Raw genomic sequence first — 13187 nt, forward strand, 5'->3', positions numbered from 1 at the left:
GTAAAATTTGACTATCTCTAACATCTTAAATTAAATGCTAATGGGCATATCCATACAGCCTGATTTTCTGAATTCATCTCTGCTTGTTTCATTTTAAAAACCATGGACAGGTTTCAAGGTGTCCTGACCCCAAAATGGACAGAGAAAGGGGAGGGAGTATGCAGAGCCAGTGAACATGCCAGAAATATTGAATCTCTAAAGAGACATTCACTTTGTGTTTTATGGAACAGAAATAAGCTCCTAAAATCCACATTCTAAAATCCTTACTTCTTCACCTCAGGCAAAGCTTGCAAACTACCAGAAGTATGCCAATGACCTGATCCCCTCATCAATTAAATTGGAAATACTTGATTATTTGATAAAGGATAAGGAATAGCCTCAAACATTTTTATTTGCAACAATAAATCTGGGCAACACTTCTAAATCAGTGATAGGGTGACATATACCTGCTTTGTTTTTTTTTAAGGGGGCTGTTAGCAAATCTAGTACCTTTCCCCATCCATGGTTAGATTCACAATTGATTTATTATAAGCTGGTGCTGAGGAAAGAGGCAGACAACTGATGGTATTAGAAATGTCACTGGTGATTTCCTTTTCTTTCCAATTAAAGGTATTGTACTATACACAGGGAAGTGAGTTTTTCATCTCAAGTACACAGTAGGGAGAAACAAACCTGAGAAAATTGTGATTGTTTTCATTAAGTATGGTTAACACAGGCAGCATACATTAGTGCAAAAGAAGAACAAAGGAAATGTATTTCCTTTCACAGTGGGGGAAAAACAAAGTGATAGAGCAATAAGATCTATAATAAGTTGATACATTTAATAAAATGGAAAAGGAAACATACAGACTCATATTGAAAGAGAAATCAGCTTGATACCAGAATGATAGATTTAGCCAGTCTAGGATGAGTTTCTGTGTTTTACTAAGGCCTCACTAAAGAAGATGTTAAATATTTCAAACCTTTAAGAATATGTATGGGAAACTGCAGTATTTTTTTAAAAACTAGTTTTTAAAAGCTAAGAAAACAGGAAATATTTTTTAAAATATTTGTGAGAAATTCATATATAACTTAGAAATGCAATGCAAAATTTAGGAATGCATTAATGACATATGAAAACTAAATGAGTCAATGGAAGGAATATAAGTTGGAAGAAAATATAAATTACATTGATTTCATTAATCCATCATTGTTTTGTCTCCAAGTCAAGCACATATCTGTTCCTTCTATTAGCAAAGGCTTATTTGTAGCCAAGTTTGAAATTTCTTCAGCAAAGCCAACAAGATATAGTCAAGGTGGTTATTTTCTTAAATATTGAAATATATACTTAAAAGATAAATGAAGTTTTTATCTAACGATATCTACATATACTAATGTTCACTCATATCTAATGTTTTTGTTATATAAGACCAGCAATTATTGGATCCGTCTCATTTATCTTCTTCGTTAATCCAATTCTTAACTTCATTCATTAATTATAGAGCACTTAAAACCTGACATGAGCTATCTTTCTCCAATGAAAATCAATGAATTGCCAATAACTGAGGCATTGTCCTGTAAGCCAAGACTACCGCTGTCTCCCTGACTATTGAGGACAGTGGAAGGAAAAATGGGCAGAATACAAATGAATTTAATTCAAATGCAAGGGAGAATTTTGTCAGAGCAGATGTTAAACAACTAGAAAAGATTATTGGAGAAAGCTGAGAAGTCTTCAAGATTTACTTAAAGGTGTTTGCTTCTCTCACTTATATCAATGGATAAATCATCCAGACAGAAAATCAATAAGGGAACAGTGTCTTCAATGACACATTAGATCAGATGGACTTAACAGATACACAAAACATTACAACCAAAAGCAGCAGAATATAAAATCTTTTCAATTGCACGTGGAACATTCTCCAGGAGAGATCACATGTTAGGCAACAAAACAAGTCTCTATACATTTAAGAGGATTAAAACTATATCAAGCACCTTTTCTGACCAAAACAGTATAAAACTAGAAATCAATTAGAAGAAAAAATGGAAAAAACAGAAACACAAAAAACATGCTACTAAATGAACAAAAAAATAGGTCAGTGAAGAAATCAAAGAGAAAATTAAATATTACATGGATACAAATGAAAATGACAACACAAGGGTCAAAAACCTTTTGGGCACAGCAAAAGCAATCTAAGAGGAAAGTTTGTAGTGATACAGGTGTACCTCAAGTAGCAAAATTATTTCAAATAAACTTACACCTAAAAAAAAACTATTAAAAGGGCTGCCCAGGTGACTCAGTGGTTTAGCGCCGCCTTCAGCCCAGGGCATGATCCTGGAGACCCGGAATTGAGTCCCACGTCCGGCTCCCTGCATGGAGCCTGCTTCTCCCTCTGCCTGTGTCTCTGCCTCTCTCTCTCTCTTTCTCTCTCTCGAATAAAATAAATCTTTAAAAAAAGAAAACTAGAAAAATAAGAACAAACAAAGCCCAAGGTTAGTAGAAGGAAGGAAACAATACAGTTCAGAGTGCATGGAACTGAAACAAAGACTAAAATAACAATAGACAAGATCAGTGGAACCAAGAGATGGTTCATTGAAAAGATAAACCAATAAACCTTTAGACTGACTCACACAGAAGATAAGAGGACTCAAACAAAATCAGAAATGAAGGTAGAGAAGTAACAACCAATATCACCAAAATACAAAGGATTGCAAGAAATAACTAGAAAAAAATTTAAGATTCTATTTATTTTTTTATTTGAGAGAGAGCGATTGTGCACAAGGGGAATGGCAGGGAGAAGGGAGAAGAAGAGGGAAAGAATCCCAAATAGACTCCACACTGAGCACTGAGCCAGATGCAGGGCTCAATCTCACAGTCCTGAAATCATGACCTAAGCCAAAACCAAAAGTTGGAGGCTTAACCAACTGAGTCACTCATGTGCTCCATCTATGAAAAATTTCATGTCTACAAGTTGAACAACCAGAAAATACAGATAAATTCCTAGAAACATATAATCTTCCAAAACATAGAATCCAGAAATAAACAGAAAATCCAAACAGACAAATTACTAGTAACAAAATTGAATTGGTTATCAAAAATTCCCAACAAACAAAAGCCCAAGACCAGACAGCTACACAGGTGAATTCTACCCAACATTTAAAGAGTTAATACTAATTGTTTTGAGACTATTCCAAAAAATAGAAGAGGAAGGGAAGCTTCCAAATTCATTCTGTGAGGCCAGCATTACCCTGATACCAATACCAGATGAAGACACTACAAAAAAAAAAAAAAAGAAAGAGAAAAAGAAAGAGAAAGAGAAAGAGAAAGAGAAAAAGAAAAAGAAAAAGAAAAAGAAAAAGAAAAAGAAAAAGAAAAAGAAAAAGAAAAAGAAAAAGAAAACTATAGGCCAATATCCCCAGTGAACACAAATGCAAAATTCTTCAAACAAAAGATTAGCAAAATAAATCTAACAATATATTGGGATCATTCACTCTAATAAAGTGGGATTTATTCCTGGGATGCAAGGATAGTTCAATATTCACAAATCAATCAACATGATACATCACAATAACAAAACCAAAAGTAAAAACTGTATGATCAGGACTTCTGAAGAAGGTGACAGAGTAGAAGGAACCTAAGCTCACCTTGTCCTACAGCTACAACTAGGTAACAACCACTTCAGTGCAAATAACCCAAAACAATGACCTAAAGATGGCAGAACAGACTCTCCACAGCTAAATGTAGAAAAGAGGCTACATCAAAGAGGATAGGAAGGGCACAGACATAGTCAAGAACTAAATGGACCTACAGGAACATCAATAGAAGGAAGGGACTCCATAGCACGCAGAGGGAAAAGAAAGGACTCTCACACCAGGAAGCCTACACAGAGAAAATGAATCCCTTTATCATTTGGCTTTGAAAAGCAGAGGGGACAAAATTCACAAGATCTTATAATCAGGGGTTTTAAAACCTGGAACTTAAAAAAATCAGTAGGCTCATGGGGTGGGAGGGTGAGAGGTAACTGATTCCCCACTATTAAAGATACAGCACAACAAAGAGTCCCACATAGATACAGCATAGAAGCAGCAGTTTGAGAAACACCTGGGGGTACACAGGAGAAAAATTTGTTTACTACTCTCAGAGTGCATGCTGGAGGGACAGGGATAATTGGGGGACTTTTCAGGAACAAAATAGTTTGGGAGCACAATTTCCCTCCCCCATCCCCAGCCTAGATACATTGACACCTGCTGGGCCCAGCACAGTGCCAACACCCTCCACATAACTTAAAAGCACCCATCCCATGTCGTCTTGCAGACGTGCCCCCACCAGCCAGGCCTCAGCTGCAGATCCCCTTCCACAGCAGAACCACATAAACCTTGCTAACACCACTTGACCTGCCCCTGAATGCTTCTCTATGCCCACTTCCTCCATCCTGGCCTGCCTTGGTTGAGGCAGCTACAGGTCTCGCCTATCAACACAAACCTTGCTGGCACCACACACCCCACCCCACATTCTCCAAAAGTTCAGTGGTACTTCATCTCTGGCAAATGCCTGGTCTGGCTCAACTTAATTCTAAGGTGGTCCCACACTAGCTACTAATAATGCAAGTATCAAATCCTGACCACAATAGACAAAGAGGGCCACTGTAGATAAGTGACAACAGCAGGACATACACAACATGCATTCAAAACACCCCTAAAGTGCCAGGTTTTGGTGAATAGGGGACATTGCACTGCAAGGAACTCTAGGACCTGTTCTTCATAAGGACATTATTTTCAAGAGCAAAAGATGTAGCTTATTTTCCCTACACATAGAAACAGACACAGAGAGTTACACAAAATGAGGAGACAGAGGAATATGTCCAAAATGAAATAACAGGACAAAATCACAGCAAAAAATATAAATAAAACAGAGATAAATAATAAGCCTGATAGAGAATTTGAAGTAATGGTCATAAAGATACTCACTTGACTGGAGGAAAGAAAAGAGGATTTCAGTGAGACCCTTAATAAAAAGATAGTTACAGTAAAAAGAACCCATCAGAGATAAAGGACTCAATAACTGAAATTAAATGTATACTAGATGGAATACATAGCACACTAGAGGAAGAAGAAGAATGGATCAGTGACCTAAAGTACTGGGTAATGAAGAGCAATCAAGCTGAACAGGAAAGAAAAATATAATAAAAAATGAAAATAGACTTAGGGAACTAAGTGACACCATCATGCATAATAATATTAGAATTATAGGGATCCCAGAAGGAGAAGAGGGAGAAAAGGGGGCAGAGAATTTATTTGAAGAAATAATAACTGAAAATTTCCCACATATGGGGAAACAAATCCAGTTCCAGAAGCCACAGAGAGCCCCCAACAAATTCAACCCAAGGAGGTACACACCAAGACACATAGTACTTAAAATGGCAAAAAGTAGTGATAAACAGAGAATTTTATTTTACTTTTTTTAAAGATTTTATTTATTCATGAGACACAGAGAGAGAGAGAGGCAGGGACACAGGAAGAGGGAGAAGGAGGCTCCATGCATGGAGCCTGAGGTGGGACTCAATCCCAGGTCTCCAGGATCAGGCCCTGGGCTGAAGGCAGCGCTAAACCGTTGAGCCACCCGGGCTGCCCCAAAACAGAGAATTTTAAAAGCAGCAAGATAAAACAGTTACATACAGGGAAACCCCAGAGCTATCAGGTGATTTTTTTAGCACAAACTTTGCAGGTCAAAAAGAAGTGCCATGATCTATTTGTGTGTGTGTGTGTGTGTGTGTGTGTACCTAAAATTTGGAGGGGTAGGTAAAAAAAATACATTCAAACTTAAGTGACCATCAACTTAATATAGACTGCTATATGCATGTTATATACACACACCTAGTGGTAACCACAAATAAAAACCATAAGAGTTATGCAAAAAACAAAGAGAAAGAATCCATGCATTTCACTAAAGAAAGTCAACAAACGGGCAGCCCAGTTGGCTCAGCAATTTAGCACCGCCTTCAGCCTGCGGGGTGATTCTAGAGACCCTGGATCGAGTCCCACGTCAGGCTCCCTACATGGAGCCTGCTTTTCCCTCTGTCTGTGTCTCTGCCCACCCCCCCCCCGTCTCTCCTCTGTCTCTCATGAATAAATAAATTCTTTAAAAAAATTTAAAAAAAGAAAGTCAACAAACCATGAGAGAGAAGAGGGCAAGAGAAGATAGGAATAGAGAAGAACTATAAGCACAACCATAAAACAAGTAACGGAATGGCACTAAGGACATGCCTATCAATTATTGCACTAAACACCAAAAGACACAGAGTGACAGAATTGATAAAAAAGCAAGACCCATCAGTATGCAGCCTACAAGAGAGTCATTTCAGATTTAAAGACACATGCAGATTGAAAGTAAAGGGAAGGAAAAGCATTTATCATGCAAATGGAAGTAAAAAAGAAAGCCAGGGTAGCAATACTTATATCAAACAAAATAGACTTTCAAAAAAGACCATAATAAGACACAAGGACACTATATAATCATAAGGGGAACAATTCAACAAGAAGATATAACAATTGTAAATATTTATGCATCCTACAGGGGAGCACCTAAATAATTAAAGCAGCTAATAACAAACATAAAGGAAGTAATCAATAGTAATACAAAATAGTAGGGAACTTTATAGTAATACTAAGTAGTAAGTCCCATGCTTATATCAATGGATAGGTAAACCAAACATAAAATCAAAAGGAAACACTGGCTTTGAATGAACATTGGACCAGATGGACCTAAGAGATACATTCAGAATATTCCATCATAAAACAGCAGAATACACATTCCTTCCTAGTACACATGCAAAATCCTCTACAATAGACCACACATTAGGCCACAAAAGAAGTCGCAACAAATTCAAAAAGACTGAAGTCATACCATGCATCTTTCCTGGTCACAACAATATGAAACTAGAAATCAATCAAGAAAAAAACCTGTAAAGAACACAAATACATGGAGGTTAAATAACATGATGCTAAACAATGAACAGGTCACCTGAGACATAGAAGAGGAAATAAAAAAATACTTGGAGACAAATGAAAATTATAACACAATGGTCCAAAATCTTTGGGTTACAGCAAAAGTTGTTCTAAGAGGGATCTTTACAGCATACAGGCTTATCTCAAGAAGCAAGAAAAATCTCAAACAAACAATCTTAAACTTGTACCTAAAGGAGCTGAAAAAGAGGACTAAACAAAACCCAAAACCAGTAGAAGGAAGGAAATAACACAAACTAGAGCAGAGATAAATGAAATAGGAACTAAAAACAAAGCAAAAAAACCTCAATAGAATAGATCAACAAAACCAGCAGCTGGTTCTTTGTAATGATCAAATCTTTAACCAGACTTATCAAAAAGAGAGAGAGAGAGAGAGAGAGAGAGAGAAAAGAAAAAAATAGGAGAAAGAGAGAGAGGACTCAACTCCAAAAATGGAAGAGGAGAAATAACAACACCACAGAAATATAAAGGATTATAAGAGAACATTGTGAAAAATTATAGGCCAACAAATTGGACAACCTAGAAGAACTGGCTAAATTCCTAAAATCATATAACTTCCCAAAACTGAATCAGGAAGAAATAGAATATTTGAACAGATGGATTACTAGTAGTGAAACTGAGTCAGTAATCAGAAAATTCCCCAAAACAAAAGTCCAGACCAGATAGCTTCACGGATGAATTCTACCAAACATTTAGGGAAGAGTTAACATGTATTCTTCTCAAACTATTCCAAAAAATAGGAGAGGAAAGGAAGCTTCCAAATTCATTCTATGAGGCCAGTGTTATCCTGTACGAAAACCAGATAAAGACACCACAAAAAAAGAGAACCTCAGGACAGCATCTCTGATGAAACACAGACGCAAACATTCTCAACAAAAGATTAGCACACCAAATCTAATAGCACACTAAAAAATAATTCACCGGGACTCCTGGGTGGCTCAGTGGTTGAGCATCTGCCTTTGGCCCAGGGCGTGATCCCATGGTTCCGGGATCGAGTCCTGCATCAGGCTCCCTGCATGGAGCCTGCTTTTCGCTCTGCCTGTGTTTCTTCCTCTCTCTCTCTCTGTGTGTCTCTCACAAATAAATGAATGAATGAATGAATGAATGAATGAATCTATCTTTAAAAAAATAAATAAACATTAAAAAATAATTCACCACAATCAAGTGGGATTTATTCTTGGGATGCTGAAATGGTTCAATATTTGCAATTCTATCAATGCGACACATCACATCAACAAGAAAAAGAATAAAAACCATCATTTCATAGATGCAGAAAAACTATTTAACAAAGTACGTCACATTCATGATAAAAAAACCCTCAACGAAGTAGGGCTAGGTGGAACATAATTTCAACCTAATAAAGGCCATAGATGACAAACCCACAACTAACATCATACTTAAAGGGAAAAAGCTGAGAGCTTTCCCTCTAAGATTAGGAACAAGATAAGGATGTCCACTCTCACTACTTGTATTTGATATAGCACTGAAGTCCTAGCCATAGCAAATAGACTAGGAAAAAAAGGCATCCAAATTTGTAAGGAAGAAGTAAAAATTTCAGTTTGCAGGGATGCCTGGGTGGCTCAGCAGTTGAGCATTTGCCTCTGGCCCAGGGTGTGATCCCATGGTCCCGGGATCGAGTCCCAGATGAGGCTCCCTGCATGGAGCCTGCTTCTCCCTCTGCCTATGTCTCTGCCTGCCTCTCTTTATGTGTCTCTCATGAATAAATAAATAAAATCTTTAAAAAAAAATTTCACTTTGCAGATGACATTATACCATATACAGAAAATCCTAAAAATTCAAGCAAAAAAAAAAAAAAGCTACTCAAACTGACAAATGAATACAGTGAAGTAGATACAATGAACAGATGGATACAATACAATGAATACAGGAATAAAAAAACCAATATATAGAAATGTTGAATTTCTATACAGTGGTAAGTAGCAGAAAGAGAAATTAAGAAAACAATCCCATTCAGAATTGTGTCAAAAAGAATAAAATACCTACAAATAAATTTAACCAAGAAGGTAAGACCTATACCCTAAAAATTATAAAACACTGAGGAAGGAGGGGCACCTGGGTGGCTCAGTTGGTTAAGTGTCTGCCTTTGGTTCAGGTCATGATCCTGGGATCCTGGAATTGAGCACTGCATCTGGCTCCCTGCTCAGCAGGGAGTCTGCTTCTTCCTCTTTGCCAATTCCCCTTCCCTGCTCATGCTCTCTCTCTCAAATAAATAAATAAAATCTTAAAAAAAAAAAAAAAAACTAATGAAGCAAATTGAAGATGACACAAACAAATGGAAAGATACTTCATGCTCATGGATTTCAGAGAATAAATATCGTTAAAATGTCCATACTACCCAGAGCAATCTACAGATTTAATGCAATCTCTATCAAAATACTAATAGCAGTTTTTGCAGAACTATAATAAACAACCCTAACATTTGTATGGAACCACAAAAGGCCCTGAATAGCAAAAGCAATCCTGAAAATGAAGACCAAAACTGGAGGTATCACAATCCCAGATTTCAAGATATACTACAAAGATGTAGTAATCAAAACAGTATGGTACTGACACAAAAACAGAAACAAAGATCAATGGAATGTAATAGAGATCCCAAGAATAAACCCATATTTATATGATCAACTAATCTTTGATAAAGTAATAAAGAATATGTAATGGGAAAAAGACAGTCTCGAACAAATGGTGTTGGGAAAACTGGGCAGCAACGTGCAAAAGAATGAAACTGGACCACTTTCTTACACCATACATAAAAATAAACTCAACATGGATTAAGGACCTAAATGTGAGACCTAAAATCATACAAATCCTAGAAGAGAGGACAGGCAGTGATTTCTCTGACATCAGTCATAACAACATTTTTCTTGATATGTCTCCTGAGGCAAGGGAGACACAAGCAAAAATGAACTATTGGGACTACATCAAAATTAAAAGCTTCTGCCCAGCAAAGGAAATAATCAATAAATCTAAAAGACAATCTAATGAATGGGAGAAGATATTGCAAACAAAATATCTGATAAAGGGTTAGTATCCAAAATGTATAAACAACTTATACAACTCAACACCAAAAACCAAATAATCCAATTTAAAAATGAGCAGAAGACATGAACAGACATTTCTCCAAAGAAGACATACAGATGGCCAACAGACACATGAAAAGATGCTTAGCATCACTCATCATCAGGAAAATGCAAATCATGATCACAATGATATAGTACCTCATACCTGTTAGAATGGTAAAACCAAAAACAAAAGAAACAAGTATTGGTGAGGATGTCGAGAAAAACACTCATGCACTTTTTGTGGGAATGCAAACTGGTGTAGCCGCTATGGGAAAACAGTTTGGGGATTCCTTAAAAAAAAAAAAAATTACCATATGACCGTGTAATTTTGCTACTTGTATTTATCCAAAGAATAAAGAAACACTAAATCAAAAAGATTTATGCACCCCTATGTTTACTGCAGCTTTATTTTCAATAGCCAAATTATGGAAGCAGCCCTAATGTCCACTGATCTACGAATGGAAATATTACTCAGCCATAAAAAAAAAGAATGAGATCATGCCACTCGTAACAACATAGATGGACCTAGAGGGTATTATGCTAAGTAAAATAAGTTAGAAAAAGACAAATACCATATAATTTCACTTATGCATGGAACCTAAAAAACAAATGAACAAGCAAATAAAGAACATCAGAAACAAAATTATAAATACAGATAACACATTACATTGGTGCTTGCCAGTGGGGAGGCAGGTAGGGCGATGCATGAAATACATGAAATGGATTAAGATGTACAGACTTTAAAAAAAAAGCCTGATTACGTCTTCTAAGTACAAACATCTCAATGTTACTCTTAGAATTAAAGTTATCTGATTTTCCTATTTCTCTTTGTACTTGACATGGAAATTCAACAAGTTCCATCTGGGTTACAAAATGAGTATCCTCCAACTGAGAGAAGATGGAACTTTCTTCCCCAACAGGCAACCCTTTCAAAAGAACAGTTTAGGTCTTTTAAAGAATTGGGTTAGAAATACAGGTTGATAATGTGATGTTGATAAGTTATGCCTCATAGACTCCTTCTGTACCAGTGAAGAGGAAGCCATGAGGGGTTCGCAGAATATGTGGTGCAGATGAAACAAGATTGGCAACGACTGGAATACTGTTGGAACTGGGTCATTGGTACATGGAGTTCATTATATTAGTTTCCTTTATTCATCATCAAAGGGCTTTAAAAAAATTTGAAGAAAATGTAAACTAAAATAAGTACGCCCCTAATAATCAGTAAGAATAGGAGAGTAAGCAAGAATAAGGAATTTCGGTTGTTGTGTATATCTACAGTCCACAGACAATACAAAAGCATTATTTTAGCCAATAACTGAGATCCCTTCCCTCCATGCACAGCATGGCTCCTAACTGGATACACAGAGCCCATTGCTATACCCATCAAAATGGATTTACTGGGTTTTTACTCTGCCTGCCCTGTCTTTGATGAGACTTCTCCTAGTCAAGCAGCCCAGAATGATTTAAAAAAAAAAAAAGTGAAGAATCTGGAGAAACCACAAGGTATGCAAAACAATCCATGAGTATCAAAAAACTGACAATCTAAACAACAGAAGGTTTGGTAGATAAAGGTTGTGATGGGGGATCCCTGGGTGGCTCAGCGGTTGAGTGTCCACCTTCAGCCCAGGGCCTGATCCTGGAGACCCGGGATGGAGTCCCACGTCGGGCTCCCTGCATGGAGCCTGCTTCTCCCTCTGCCTGTGTCTCTGCCTCTCTCTCTCTGTCTCTGTCTCTGTGTCTCTCATGAATAAATACACAAAATCTTAAGAAAGAAAGAAAGAAAGAAAGAAAGAAAGAAAGAAAGAAAGAAAGAAAGAAAGAAAGAAGAAAAGAAAAAGGTTGTGATGAGCCATTAATTTCCACCTTAAACTTTGCTCACTCAGAAAGTCACGAAAGGGGGACGCCTGGGTGGCTCAGTGATTTAGCACCTGCCTTTGGCCCAGGATGTGATCCTGGAGTCAGGGGATCGAATCCCACATCAGGGTCCCTGCATGGGGCCTGCTTCTCCCTCTGCCTGTGTCTCTACCTCTCTCTCTCTGTGTCTCTCATGAATAAATATAAAATAATAAAATAAAATAAAATAAAATAATAAAATAAATAAAATAAAATAAAATAAAATAAAATAAAATAAAATAAAATAAAATAAGGTCACGCAAGGTCGATTACTTCCAGTGACACTGCTCTCCACAGAGCAGGTGCCCAAGAAATGAATGCTCAGCAGCTGAGGTGGCATCCTCCGGTCAGGGGTTCAGTCACACATGGCCCCGACTACCGAAGCTCAACTTTTAAATTCATGCCACAGCGAAAGTACTTTTTGACAAATCCAACACATGAGCCATGTTCTACCTGATATCCAAAGAAGGCCATCTGCCACATATCCGGCGTGACATGAAAGCGATCGGTCAAAGGACTGCACAAAAGTCCACTTGTTCTTCTTGGGGCAGTATCGCTCCACGGTGGGCAGCACCTGGCGCAGTTCATTCCTGCCCCCCACCGCATACAGGTACTCATCCATGGCCCCCAGCACAAAATGCTCCCGGCAGTTTTTCATGGGTGCTATCTCGGCCCAGGAATTACTGCGGGGGTCATAGCGACAGGCAGTCCTCACGGCACACGTCCGGCCACTAGCATGCTCAACTTCTCCTCCTGCTACAAACAGAAAGTCCCCCATGACTGCCACACAGTGGTGGCTCCTTCCCACGGGCATGGGAGCCAGCTCACTCCAGTTGGCAATGGCAGCTATGAGAGCATTCTCCTGGTCAACGGGATTGAAGTACCGAAGTTCCTTGACTTTACAGACCTCACGCTTTTTCCCGCCAATGATATACAGAGTGTCTGACTGGAACCGCGGTTTGGTCCTGCGAGTTTGCCAAACGGGCTGTGCATAGATGCTCTGGTGGTATTCCAGGGCCTCATTGACAAGAGCCGTTGCAGTTTCACTGGCCTGGACCAGGGGGTGGGACAGGGCAACTGTATGGAGAGTATCCACGTCCATCAGGCCGAAGCGGATATACTGCAGGAGCTCATCCATGTACTGGTAATGGCAGTTGTGTTCCAACCACCTCACGGCTAGCTGAAACAGAGGGAGGGGGGCACGAGAGAATACAA

General features: G+C 38.2%; 1 protein-coding gene across 10 annotated transcripts in view; it reads right to left on the reverse strand.

Moving 5' to 3' along the window:
* Positions 1 to 13187, reverse strand: part of KLHL32 (kelch like family member 32) — a 228684-nt gene that overhangs the window by 40052 nt on the left and 175445 nt on the right. For 5 of the 10 annotated variants that reach the window (XM_041767385.1, XM_041767394.1, XM_041767376.1 and 2 more), the window contains one exon: positions 12426 to 13152. The exons of 3 other annotated variants lie outside the window; for them this stretch is intronic. In XM_041767385.1, coding sequence (XP_041623319.1) covers positions 12426 to 13152 — 727 coding nt within the window. Of the gene's footprint in view, positions 1 to 12425; positions 13153 to 13187 lie in introns of those variants that run through there. 2 more of the 10 variants (XM_041767399.1, XM_041767419.1) reach the window with 2 other exon arrangements.

The sequence above is a fragment of the Vulpes lagopus genome, chromosome 1 (genome assembly GCF_018345385.1).
Source record: "Vulpes lagopus strain Blue_001 chromosome 1, ASM1834538v1, whole genome shotgun sequence".
Classification (NCBI taxonomy): Eukaryota; Metazoa; Chordata; class Mammalia; order Carnivora; family Canidae; genus Vulpes; species Vulpes lagopus.